This window comes from Trachypithecus francoisi, unplaced genomic scaffold (genome assembly GCF_009764315.1).
Source record: "Trachypithecus francoisi isolate TF-2019V2 unplaced genomic scaffold, Tfra_2.0 Lachesis_group13, whole genome shotgun sequence".
Lineage (NCBI taxonomy): Eukaryota > Metazoa > Chordata > Mammalia > Primates > Cercopithecidae > Trachypithecus > Trachypithecus francoisi.
The window spans coordinates 15998778-16012036 of NW_022681458.1; the positions used below are offsets into that span (position 1 = coordinate 15998778).

The 13259-nt window shown below is 39.8% G+C and overlaps 1 protein-coding gene and 1 long non-coding RNA gene across 6 annotated transcripts in view; one reads left to right on the forward strand and one right to left on the reverse strand.

The window, feature by feature from the left end:
- DOCK10 (dedicator of cytokinesis 10) overlaps nucleotides 1-13259 on the forward strand; it is a 286919-nt gene that overhangs the window by 123933 nt on the left and 149727 nt on the right. For all 4 annotated transcript variants that reach the window (XM_033230043.1, XM_033230041.1, XM_033230042.1 and 1 more), the window contains exon 3: nucleotides 1917-2006. In XM_033230043.1, the coding sequence (XP_033085934.1) occupies nucleotides 1917-2006 (90 nt within the window). The remainder of the gene's footprint in view (nucleotides 1-1916; nucleotides 2007-13259) is intronic.
- LOC117094446 overlaps nucleotides 1-13259 on the reverse strand; it is a 340510-nt gene that overhangs the window by 5693 nt on the left and 321558 nt on the right. The gene's annotated exons all lie outside the window — the stretch shown is intronic.

The window sequence follows — 13259 nt, forward strand, 5'->3', positions numbered from 1 at the left end:
ATACTCATCGCACACACACACTACACCCAATTGCACATGCTCACAGACTCAAACCACACACATACACCATATACACACCACATACACCACAAGTACACACACCACACATACACACACATACACACTCACTCATACCACACACACATACACACTCACCACACACACACTCACTACACACTCTCACACTACACATGCACGTACACCACACACTGCACCACACACTTACCACACATGCTCACATAACACACACACCACACAAACACACGCACTCAAATGCAGCACAGTCTCATGCACACACACACTCCACGCACTCATTGCACCAACACACACACCCAATTGCACATGCTCACACACACACCACACACACTCATATATGCTCCCACACACTCTCATCCTCTTATGGACCACACCTATACACCCAGTCAATAAATTCAACAATGAATCATTTAGGTATCCAACTAGTACTGAGGTTATAAGTGAACAAAATAAAATGTGCACTTAACCGAGCTTACATCAGGAGTAAAGAAAGGAGAGATTTGGAGAAAATAAGAGTCCAGGATTGGAAGAGAAGGAATGATGGGAAGGACACCGACCTTGGTGGCAGAGCTGCCAGCAAGGGCTGTGAACTCGGAAGACAAAACTCCCTTGACCCCTCCCTACCCATCTTCTCCAATACTGAGGATGGGTTTGAAGATTCTTATCTGTTCCAACAGCTAATCCAGAGCAGTTTAAATGAACAGCTGTGATTTGGGGGATGTGCAATATATGAAATCTCAGCTGTTGGTACCATGGATGTCACAGGCTCATCACTTGGGCATCCCTGTAACTACTGAGGTGCACAGACTAAAGGAAGCAGATGACTGGAAGTGGAAACTTGCTGTTTTAGGGCATTTCATTCTTCTGTGCTTCATGGGCTGAAGACATATAAGAGGCAATAACCTATGAAATTCTGTTTTAGATGTTTTAAGAAGTACTTTATATAATAATTAATATGTATTCATTTAAAAGAATATTGTTTATTTAGCATGGAAGTTGAAAAATAGTTGGCTTATTTCAGCAAAAATAAAGACACCAAAAACACAACCTCTCTTTTTCAAGGTTCAGATTTACTGAACACTCCTTTTTCCTTCCCACCCCTAACTACGACTGTATGTGCACATGCACAGGCACACGCACACAAGCACAGTTAGCTTCTAAAAGGGACTGTGTTTATCCTTTGATATTTGAGATTATTTACAATATTATTCAAATAATGCTGATTTTGTAAGTTTTCTTCTTCATTTCAAATTTATTTTAGCCTTAGCAGCAATAATAAAAAAGATTCCACTTTGGGAGGCCGAGGCAGGTGGATTACCTGAGGTCAGGAGTTCAGGACCAGCCTGGCCAACATGGTGAAACCTCGTCTCTACGAAAACATACAAATATTAGCTGGGGGTGGTTGTGGGCACCTGTAATCCCAGCTACTAGGGAGGCTGAAATAGGAGAATCGCTTGAACCTGGGAGGCGGAGGTTGCAGTGAGCCGAGATCACATCGTTGCACTCCAGCCTGGGCGACAGAGCAAGACTCCGTCTCAAAAAAAAAAAAAAAGATTCCAATACAAATAAGCTACATTGGAAACATACAGATGCCTAAAATTTTGTTTTCTGCAAAGGGGGAAACAGCTTAAAACTATGAGCTGCACGAATAAAACAGTCACTGTTGTAAAAATACTAGTACTGGTAATCAAATAAATGTCTGCATCTTCTCTTCTAGAGATTAAATTGGGAAGAACTACAGAAGTATCTCTGTCTTCCGTTAACTTTAAATAACTTTAAATACTAAGATCTAAAAGACTTCCCTTTTGTGTTTTCAGTGTGCTGGTCTGCTCAACACTTCTGAGCTGGAAGACTTAATTTCTTTTCATTGTTCATTTCAGGCAGCCACAGTTTCCTGGGATATCCGCACGTTGTACTCAACAGTACCTGAAGATGCAGAGCACAAGGCAGAAAATTTACTGGTGAAGGAGGTAAATGTGATGCTTCCAATGCTTTATTTATAAGGCTTTTGCTTTTTCCCAGGGGATTCTCAATGCAATTTACTATTATTATCTTCCTCTCATTTTCAATAGATAATTCCAAATATTCTAACTAGTGGATGTCTTTTTTTTTTTTTTTTGTGGTGGGGGGAGGTTCTCACTCTGTCACCCAGGCTCGGAGTGTGGTGGCACCACCTCTGCTCACAGCAGCCTCCACCTCCCGGGTTCAAGCAATTCTTGTGCCTCAGCCTCCGCAGTAGCTGGGACTACAGGCACACGCCATCATGCCTGGCTAATTTTTGTATTTTCAGTAGAGACAGGGTTTCACCGTGTTGGCCAGGCTGCTCTCGAACTCTTGACCTCAAGTGATCCACCCACCTCAGCTTCCTGAAGTGCTGGGATTACAGGCGTGAGCCACTGCGCCTGGCCTAGTGGATGTCTTTCAATCTTCATTACTTGTTAGATGACTCTCCATCTTCCTCTTAATCATTTCACATTATTTGGTGACTGTTCAAGTTTTAGATTTTCTTTTTGTTTGTTTTTAATTAACTTAAAACCCCCAAGTCGAGAAAGATGTAAGTATTCCCAATACAAAGATTTGATTTAATTTTATTTATGTGGATTGAGTTTTAGGAGCAACCATACTACATGAGAATTTTGGATAATGGAGTTCTTATTTGAAGATGTATCTCTTTTTAGTACTAACTATGGAAATAGTTAACAGTAAAACCCTGTAGACAGCTTGAAGGGACTATATTAGGCCATTATTGCATTGCTATAAAGAAATACCTGATACTGGGTAATTTATAAAGGAAAGAGGTTTAATTTGCTCACGTTTCTGCAGGCTGTCCAGGAAGCATGGTGCTGGCATCTGCTCGGTTTCTAGGGAGGCGTCAGGAAGCTTACTGTCATGGTTGAAGGCAAAGGGGGAGCAGGCATGTCATGGAGTGAAAGCCTGGAGCGGGCGGTGCCACACACTTATTTTTTTATTTCTATTTATTTATTTATTTATTTATTTAGATTTTTGAGACAGAGTCTTGGTTTGTCACCCAGGCTGGAGCACAGTGTTATGATCTCAGCTCACTGCAACTTCCGCCTCCTGGGTTCAAGCGATTCTCCTGCCGCACCTTCCTGAGTAGCTGGGATTACAGGAGCCCACCACCATGCCTGGCTAATTTTTTTTTTTGACGGAGTCTCGCTCTGTCGCCCAGGCTGGAGTGCAGTGGCACCATCTCAGCTCACTGCAAGCTCCGCCTCCCAGGTTCATGCCATTCTCCTGCCTCAGCCTCCCGAGTAGCTGGGACTACAGGCACACACCACTACACCTGGCTAATATTTTTTTTATTTTTTGTATTTTTAGTAGAGACAGGGTTTCACCATGTTAGCCAGGATGGTCTCTATCTCCTGACCTCGTGATCCGCCTGCCTTGGCCTCCCAAAGTGTTGGGATTACAGGCATGAGCTACCACACCCAGCCACGCCCGGCTAACTTTTGTATTTTCAGTAGAGATGGGGTTTCACCATGTTGGCTAGGCTGGTTTCAAACTCCTGACCTCAAGTGATCTGCCCGCCTTGGCCTCCCAAAGTTCTGGGATTAAAGGTGTGAGCCACTGTGTCCGGCCAAATGGCCCTCATGTGAACTCAGAGCTAGGGCTCATGTATCACCAAGGGGATAGCACAAGCCTTTCATGAGGGATCCACCCCCATGATGCAAACGCCTCCCACCAGGCCACACCTTCAACATTGGAGATTACATTTCAACCTGAGATTTGGATGGGAACACATAGCCAGACTACATCAAGGACTGACGGAACATCTCTGGGTATAGCATTGACTTGCATTTTATTGGTGTATACGAGGCCTACAAAACGGCTTCTTTTTCTTCTAACCAGACTCCAGGCGGCTTTAGAGCAGGAATTGAGCCAGTGCATAGCAGCTACTTAGCAGATGTTTACTGAATAAATAAACGATGCTTATCCTTTCCTTATAGAAAATATGGTGATAAAATTTAGCCCAGCACAGGTCAAACTGAAAGTAGTGGAATCTAAGTTCAGTCTTGAACCCTGAGAAAGCGGTGTGTCCCAACAAGGAATTCATTAAAGCTGCATACAATAGCAATATCTTTTCTCGGCTCTTAACACATTTATGTTATATAAGCTAGCCTTATTAGTGTACATATTAATATTAATATGACTGTACATTTTTCTGTTGTACTGTTCAGATCATTGTTTTATCGGTCTTTTTCCCCCAATTCCATTATTTTGTATGTATTTCCCAAAGTTCACATTGCATTACAATACCTTTTAAGGAGCTGGAAAAAAGAAAAAATGCAGACTCAGATAACATCAGGATATCTGAGAATACTGTTTTCCCATTTACTGATAAAAATAGTGTGTGATATCAGTACGATAATATTTTGTTTAGAGTTGCCTTAGAGAAAGTCTTAGCATACGGTAGGATGTCACTATTCTTAAAAAAAAGCTAGCAAATAATTTTTATACCAGACAATCAGACGTATTGAAACCTGCAATAAATATGTGTTAACTTAGGCAGGATTTGACATTTTTGTGACACTGACTTCCTAACAGGGAACTTTAACCAGGTCTTGTGCATTCTTCAGAAACACATTGCATTTTCTTCATAAAGATCTTTAACTTTGTTATAAAATTTATTCTAACGTCCTTATAATTTTGTCACAAATATGAGTGCAATTTTAAAACTCCATTTATTTTTCTTACTGTTAATTACTTAATGAATTAATTCTTACTCTTAATTACTGATATTTTTAAAAAGCTGTTGATGTCCTCATATAAATAACTAGCTCTTATCCTAATAGTTCGTATTTAATTTCTTAGGTGTATAGGTGTAAGCAATTAAAATTTTCTTCTTTTCTAATAAGTAGATTGTTTCTTTGATTTTTATCTTACTCTGTTATTTTATATCCCTAAAACAACATTGAATAATAATGCTAATACCAGGCAGTATGTCTCATTCTTGAATTTAGGGGGAGAGCTTAGTATCTTTCACCCTTTATCAAAGACGGTGTTTTATGTTCGTTTCTGGCATTTCTTTATTGTATTTTAAAAGGTGTCTTTCTATGAAATTTCAGGGTGTTTATAAAGACTGGCTGCCCTGTTATCACAAGCATATGCATCATATTAATACAACAGCTTTTCTGTTTTAGTTAGCGCTGTAATAAAATCAATGGGCTGTTGTCCTGTGGATCCCTACTTGTATTTCTGGTATAACTTTCTACTTCCAGTTGTACTATTACCTTAATACCGTGTTGCCTTCTAATTGTTTTTACTTTATTTCAAATTTTGGAGTTGATATTATGAGTGAAATTTGGCTCTAGTTTTCTTTTTTCCTTTGGTATTAGAGAGATGCTAGCTTTAAAAAATAAATTGGGGCACTCTACATCTTTTTCTGTGTTCTGGAATGAACAAATAAACAAGTGAAACAAAAAAATATCTAGAACAAATTTAAGGGCATAATATTATTTAAGAAACAGTAAAGATGGCACTTCAAAGTCTCTGGGGAAGAGTGGACAATTCAACAAACACTGCTCAACTATCCATTTTGGAAGAAAATAAAGTTGTGTCCGTATCTCATATTATATACAAAAATAAATTCCAGATGAATAAAATAATCTAAGTTTTAAAAGCAAAGGTTATAGGCTGGGTGCGGTGGCTCACGCTTGTAATCCCAGCACTTTGGGAGGCCGAGGCAGGCGAATCATGTGGTCGGAAGATTGAGACCATCTGGCTAACACGGTGAAACCCCATCTCTACTAAAAATACAAAACCCCAAAAATTAGCTGGATTTGGTGGCGGGTGCCTGTAGTCCCAACTACTTGGCAGGGGGAGGCCAGAGAATAGTGTGAACCCGGGAGGCGGAGCTTGCAGTGAGCTGAAATCATGCCACCGCACTCCAGCCTGGGCAACAGAGCCAGACTCCATCTTAAACAAACAAACAAACAAACAAAATAAAAATAAAGGTTATAAAAATGTAGGAAAACATTTTTAAGTGGGAAGTTAGGGAAAACTGACAGATTTAACCAAATAAAACATTCAAATTTGTACGTGATGAATGTACGGTACCATAAACAGAGTCAAAAGAAAATATTTAATCAGAGAAATCATTTGTAACTCATTATATCTTTTTGCTGAACACACTCACACACACTCACATGTAAATATATACATTCCTAGTATTCAAAATCCTGCAAATTAATTTAAAAAAAGATAACCCTAGGAAATATGAGCAAAAGAGATGGGCAGTCTGTTTAAAAGAAGAAATGCAGTTGGCTAAGAGGCATACAAGGTTGCTCAGCCTCACTAGTAGTCACGGAAATAGAAATTAAAAGAACAATTTTAGGGAAGAAAAATTTTAAGACAAACACCATTTAGCAATGATAACAATACAGTGAAAGAAACACCGTCACACGATGTTTGAAACACTCACATCTGTAACTTTTGAAATGTAATTCACAAGTATTTTTAAAGCAGCATATATCAACATACAAACGCATAGTATGAAAACACGCTTGGGAATAAAGATCTAATTAACAGACATGTATGCCGCATTGGAAATTTTGAATTATCAATTAATAAGGGTGAAGCTAAGATTTTTTTCACATTTATATTTTGTAATAACATAAAACAAATAAAAAATTATATCTATTTAAATAGCTTAGTTTTTGACGCCCATGATTTTTTTTTTTTTTTTTTCTGAGATGGAGTCTTTCCTCTGTCATCCAGGCTGGAGTGCAGTGGCGTGATCTCTGCTCATTGAACCCCTCCGGGGTTCAAGCAATTTTCCTGCTTTAGCCTGCTGAGTGGTTGGGGTTGCAGGTGCCTGCCACCATGCCTGGCTAATTTTTGTATTTTTAGTAGAGATGGGGTTTCACCATGTCGGCCACACTGTTCTCAAACTCCTCACCCTCAAGTGATCCACCCACCTCAGCCTCTCAAAGTGCTGGGATTACAGGTATGAACCACTGCGCCTGCCCTGATGCCCATAATACATTGTTAGGAGAAAAAAGCAAGTCACAGAATTGTAGTATGATATCATGAAAGATATAAAACCTATACATATATACATAAATATGTTTATATAAGGCTAGGAAAAGGATAAAAGAATGCACACATCAAACTCATAACATTGGCTACCTCACAAGTTTAGGACTCTAGTGGGAGGGGAGAGATTGATTTTCAACGTATGTAATTCTCTTTTGTTGTGATATTACACATAAATTTTGTAATTTAAAAGCTATTTTGGAAAAATTAGTTAGAATATGTTTTTAGTAGAGATGGGGGAGCTGGGCATGGTGGTTCACACCTGTAATCCCAGCACTTTGGTAGGACAAGGAGAGTGGATCGCCTGAGCTCAGAAGTTCGAGACCAGCCTGACCAACATGGTGAAACCCCGTCTCTACTAAAAACACAAAATTACCCAGGCGTAGTGGCACATGCCTGTAATCCCAGCTACTTGGGAGGCTGAGGCAGGAGAATCACTTGAACCCAGGAGGCGGAGGTTGCAGTGAGCTGAGATCGCATCATTGCACTCTAGCCTGGGCAACAAGAGCAAAACTCCATCTCAACAACAACAAAAAAGAAAAATTGTATTTTTAAATGCTGCCAGAATTGGAAGCAACTGAAGCCTGTTGCCTAAACTTGTCTGCAAAAGTTAAAAATCCAACATATTTCTTCAAGTCATTAGATAATTACTTAAAAGACTACTTCAGATTCTTTCTTTGTAATTATTGTTTTAGTTTGCTGATGAAAATGGCATGTGGGCACTCAAAATCTCATGCGGGTCTTGCTTTAGGATTCCACCTGCTGGGCTTGTCTTTCGGTCATAGAAGTCAATTACATTCAGCAAACACAGTCCATTCTCAGTCATTTTTAATCCAACTACTACAGATTTATACATGTTTCTATCATTTCAGGGACTTTTCATTTCATGGTCCTTTTGCCCTCTTTGGGGGTGTGTGTATACGGCATTTGTGTATTTCCAGTTTTCAGCAGTTTCCAATTGCTCTCACATGAACAAGTGTTCCCAGCTCGTGGCTCTGGGTCTCTAGAACCCAAGGCTTTCAGAGTCTTGGATTTGGCTGCCAGCCTCCTTCAGCTCCCACATATTAACACTGCCTCATTTTATTGCCAGGCATGCTTTCAAGATAGGACCAATTATCCCGAACTCTAAATTCTGGGACCATTCAGAACCTCCAACCCCAATCTCTAGATCCAACCAAGGTTTCAAGTGTAGCTACTTTTCCAGGGGAAAGATGGCATGAAAAACAGATAAGTGGATCCATACAACACAAGAGACTTCGAATGACTTCATTCCAGGGTTCCCAGAGGCCTTCAGTGTTGCTTGTGTTTCAAGAGCCTCTACCTCACAACTTCAAATGTCCAGATAGATCTTTTCATCTATCTGTTCTCTGAGAATGTCACCTTCAGCTGAGGAAAAGTTGACCACAAAATTTGCCTTTATTTGATTATTGTGCCTGGGGGGAAATTTCTCACCTTCACTTTTGTTCCCACCTTAATTCCTTTTCAACTGCTTGTAGCTTTCTTTTCTGTCTTGTACCTCAGCATCTTACTTCTCTAAGAACTGCTCCAAGGAGAAACCAAGTAGAGTGCCTTTCGCCCTAGATCCCAAATACCTGCTAAACTTTTATGTTGCAAAGCTCAGTACAGAACATTCGACTCTCTTGGGCAACATGGACGAATCTTCTGATCATATTTTTTCTCAACTGTATGGATCTAAAATAGAAAATAAAATAAAGGAGGAAGCCTGGGACAAAACTATTTTATTCTCTGCTAATTTTTCTGTGTCACTAGTACTGAAAACCCTGCAAAAACTCCCATAGTAGTCCTTGATTTTAAGGATAAAGATAAAGTGAAACCTGTGTTTTATAGGATGGGAAGAAGACAAACTCTACTTACAAGTATCCCGTGATGATAATGGAACATGCCCATGAATAGTCAGGCCTGGAGACAGCAGATAAAAAGAAAGAGGTCACCAAAGAGCTGGGCTAAGACTGAGAAATAGTCCCAGAGAATTACACTGCAAAAAGTCTTAACCCCAATTGCTAATAGCAGCTAACCTTTATTGACTACTTACTTTGTGCCAGATACACTTCTAAGCCCTTTACTTGTAGCAATTACAAACATATGTTTGTTATTATCATCATTATCATCTTTTAATAACAAGGAAACTATGTCACAGAAACATTAAGAAACTTGCCCAGCCAGCATCAGACAGCCAGGAATAGACAGATCCAACATCTGGACACATGCCACCAGCCCCGCCCCTGGGCTCCTAACGGCGATGCTAACTGCCAATAGGGTGTTTTGCTATAAAATTGCTATGTTCCTCTGGAAAGAAAACTTCTCCCAGTCTTCACCCTCACAGCCCCACTGTGGTTTCTGCTCAGGTGACTCTGATGCATACAGTCAGTGGACCACGCTTTCAGGAACATTGGCTGGATTTTTGAAACTAGATTATGCTGGCACTGAAATGAATTCATTGACGTTTGTAGAGCTTTGTAGAAACACTTGCTTGACCTACCGCAAGTGTATTAAGCAACCTTATTGGTCCACCCTGTGCTAAATTGCCCTGCGGCTCCCTGTGGGGTGGCAAGGGCAAATACCATGGTTGCTAGGCAACAGATTGGCAAGACTCTAGTTTCAACACATCCAGCTCAGTAAAAGATTTGAGTTTTCTCTCACTGCTCTCTACTTTGACAGTTCTCAGCTTCTTTTGAAAGGCATTAGGCATTCTTTTTTTTAAAATCTTGAATGACGTCATATTTTAATGGGAGTTCACTAAAATGAACAGCTTCTTCCTTTTCTGTTTTATCTGTTATTAATTCTCCTCCCTATCTCTTAAATGTAAAATTAAACATTCGCCACACAAAAGCATAGGCTTATTTCACATCTTTTAAAACACTGCATGTTAACATCAAGCTCTAGCTGCATACATATTTGCTTATACATTGTGTGTATGTGAAAACTTTAGAGAACTCTGTGAAATAAGTGTTATTACCTCATCTTACAGCCTAGAAAATGGGCTCTGAATGTATAACAAACTTGCCCAAGTTCACACAGAGCCAGAATTAAGGTTCTGCTGTCTTTGACATCATATTCCATGTTCTTACACGTTTTCTCGTCTCTGGTCCTTTGATAAGTTCCTTTATACCACATGCTCACTAGCCTGACTGGATGAGGGTATTTCCACTCCTCACAAGGGAACGTATCCTTCATTTTGGCAAACTATTAACCTTTCTGCCTGTTTTTCCATCTTTAGGGATATTAAAAATCCCAATGCTGTAATTCTGAAAATAAATATAGCAATAGTATGAAAACATTTGGAAAACAACTACTGGAGAGCATTGTCTTTATCTGAATCTCATAAGTGGCTTAAAATGAGCATCCATAACCATAAAAAATATCTAAACACTTCCGTGATAAAACAAGCACGACTCCCCAAAGGGGTTTGAGGAGGAGAGGGGGGCAATTAAAGGGATCTAGAAATAGGATGCAAACTTCCTAAGCAAAACTTCTACAACGAAGTTTTTATTTTAATATACACAAAGGGATCATATAAAGTCGGAAGAAAGCTCAGCACACTAATTAAAACTAAGCTCTTGGTTCAGTCTCTCTCAACAAAAGGAGATGAGGGAGCAGAGAACTGAGAATAATACAGTGGCTCAAGAAGGAACAAAGGTCTAGGGACCACTTCAGCTGAATGGCTGAGAGAAATACTGACAAAGTACTAAGGTAGCAAGTTACTCTGACAACAAAGCCCTCTCTGATTTCTGGAAACCAACCCTGCTGCAGGAGTAGAATAATGATGAAGTGAGGAGAAAGTAATGAATTTGAGAATCCAAGTCTCAGTTTGGTCATGGCATAAAACTCTTGAGGACTTAGGCGGTATGATAACATTGAAAGAATAGAAGCAGGTTGGGTGCAGTGACTCATACCAGTAATCCCAGCACTTTGGGAACCCAAGGCAAAAAGATTGCTTGATCTCAGGAGTTCAAGACCAGCCTGGGCCATATAGTGAGACCCCATCTCTAAAAAAAAAACTTAATTAGCTGGGCATGATGGTGTGCACCTGTAGTCCCAACTACTCAGGAGGCTGAGGCAGGAGGATGGCTTGAGCTCAGGAATTCAAGACCGCGTGATTGAGCCATGTGTATGCCCCTGAGCTTCAGCCTGGGCAACAGAGTGAGACTCTGTAGAAAAATAAAAAAGAATAAAAGCAAATACTTATCTCTACAACCACATCTACACATGTACACACACACACACACACACACACACGATGATGATTATGTACTGTCTTCATCCAAATAACACTAGGTTACCAGAACAAGGAAAAGTTCAGATTTTAAGCAAACCAGAAATGAATTCTGGAAAGGAAAAAACAAAAATGAAAACAGGACCCAAGACTAAATGGTAAATACAAATATGATTTAAGGCGAAGTAAATGTTGTTGAAATCTCTACCTGTCCACAAAAAATTCACACACACATACACACACACACCTCATTTAAATCAGGGCAGAAGCCAACATTATGTAGGTATAGAATGTTCTGTAAAAGGCTAGGTCTGTTCCTAAGTGTCTCACACACACAGAAACACACACACACACACACACACACACACATTCAGAGTCTTTAATTAGCTAATATCCATCAAGACTGTCTTAGCAGGGGATATGAAATGAAACATTTCTAAAATGTTTTTGACCATGTCGAAATTCTGTCCATTTACAGACAACATTCAGTAAATGTTGTTGAAATCTCTAGCTGTCCATAAAAAATTCACACACACACACACACACACCTCATTTAAATCAGGGCAGAAGCCAACATTATGTAAATAGAATGTTCTGCAAAAGGCTAGGTCTGTTCCTAAGTGTCTCACACACACAGAAACACACACACACACACACACACACATACACATATTCAGAGTCTTTAATTAGCTAATATCCATCAAAACTGTCTTAGAAGGGGATATGAAATGAAACATTTCTAAAATATATTTGACCATGTAGAAATTCTGTCCATTTTTCTCCAAGTATCTTTAAGAAACACCTTTGAGAAATGCTAATGTGAATGTGATCCAAGGAGATCAGCAGAAACTAGAGGCACAAGGTAGTTCGAGTAAAATAGAATCAACAATTAGGTGAACCTGGGTGTGCATTTCATTCAGGCTGATTCTAATGAAGAAAAACAAAATATTAATTAGTCGTTTCTTTTCACGGCCAAACCTCTATTCTTAATTCTTATTGTTAGCATCGAAAATGTTTACCTATGTTCAGGGAGGTCATGCAATTCTAAGACACAATTCCGCATAAGCCCCAGTGATGGCTGTTCTATGGTCTTACCCTCATACAACAAATTATAAGTATAAATAATGTTACTCTCAAAGTCTGAAGTAATTAACAATGATCATAAATGTCAGTGTAATACTCTTTTAGCCCTTAAATTTCTCCCTTCATTCCCCTACCTAATTATCAGATTAGACTTTCTCTTGTCCTGGGGCAAATGTGTATCCAGTGGCATAAACGAGGTATATAAGAATCTGCTAATTGCAATTCAGTTAGGTGGAGTTCATTATCTTTACAAAGAGTGAAATTATCTTTACAAAGAATGAAATTTACATAGAAATTTCCTCTCCCACTGATTTACTATTACTACAGATCACATTGTGTCAAAAGCTAAAGTGTATGTAATAAAGAGAATCAACCATTGGATGAAAGATTAGACAAGGTTCATTATCCAACACGGGCTTGAACACTGGCTAACCAGATGAAACTACGTGGATGTAGCACAGTCCCTGCCCTCAGGCTGCATACTGTCAGGCAAGAAGTAACAGACCTCTGATTAGATTTCTACAATACACTCTGACAAGTACCCCCTGGAGTACTACTTTAAGATAAACAAGGCCGGGCGTGGTAGCTCACGCCTGTAATCCCAGCACTTTGGGAGGCTGAGGCATGTGGATCACGAGGTCAGGAGATCAAGATCATCCTGGCTAACCCGGTGAAACCCCGTCTCTACTAAAAATACAAATAAAGTAGCCGGGCATGGTGGTGGGTGCCTGTAGTCCCAGCTACTTGGGAGGCTGAGACAGAAGGGCATGAACCCGAGAGGCGGAGGTTGCAGTGAGCAGAGATCACACCACTGCACTTCAACCTGTGAGACAGAGCAAGACTCCATCTC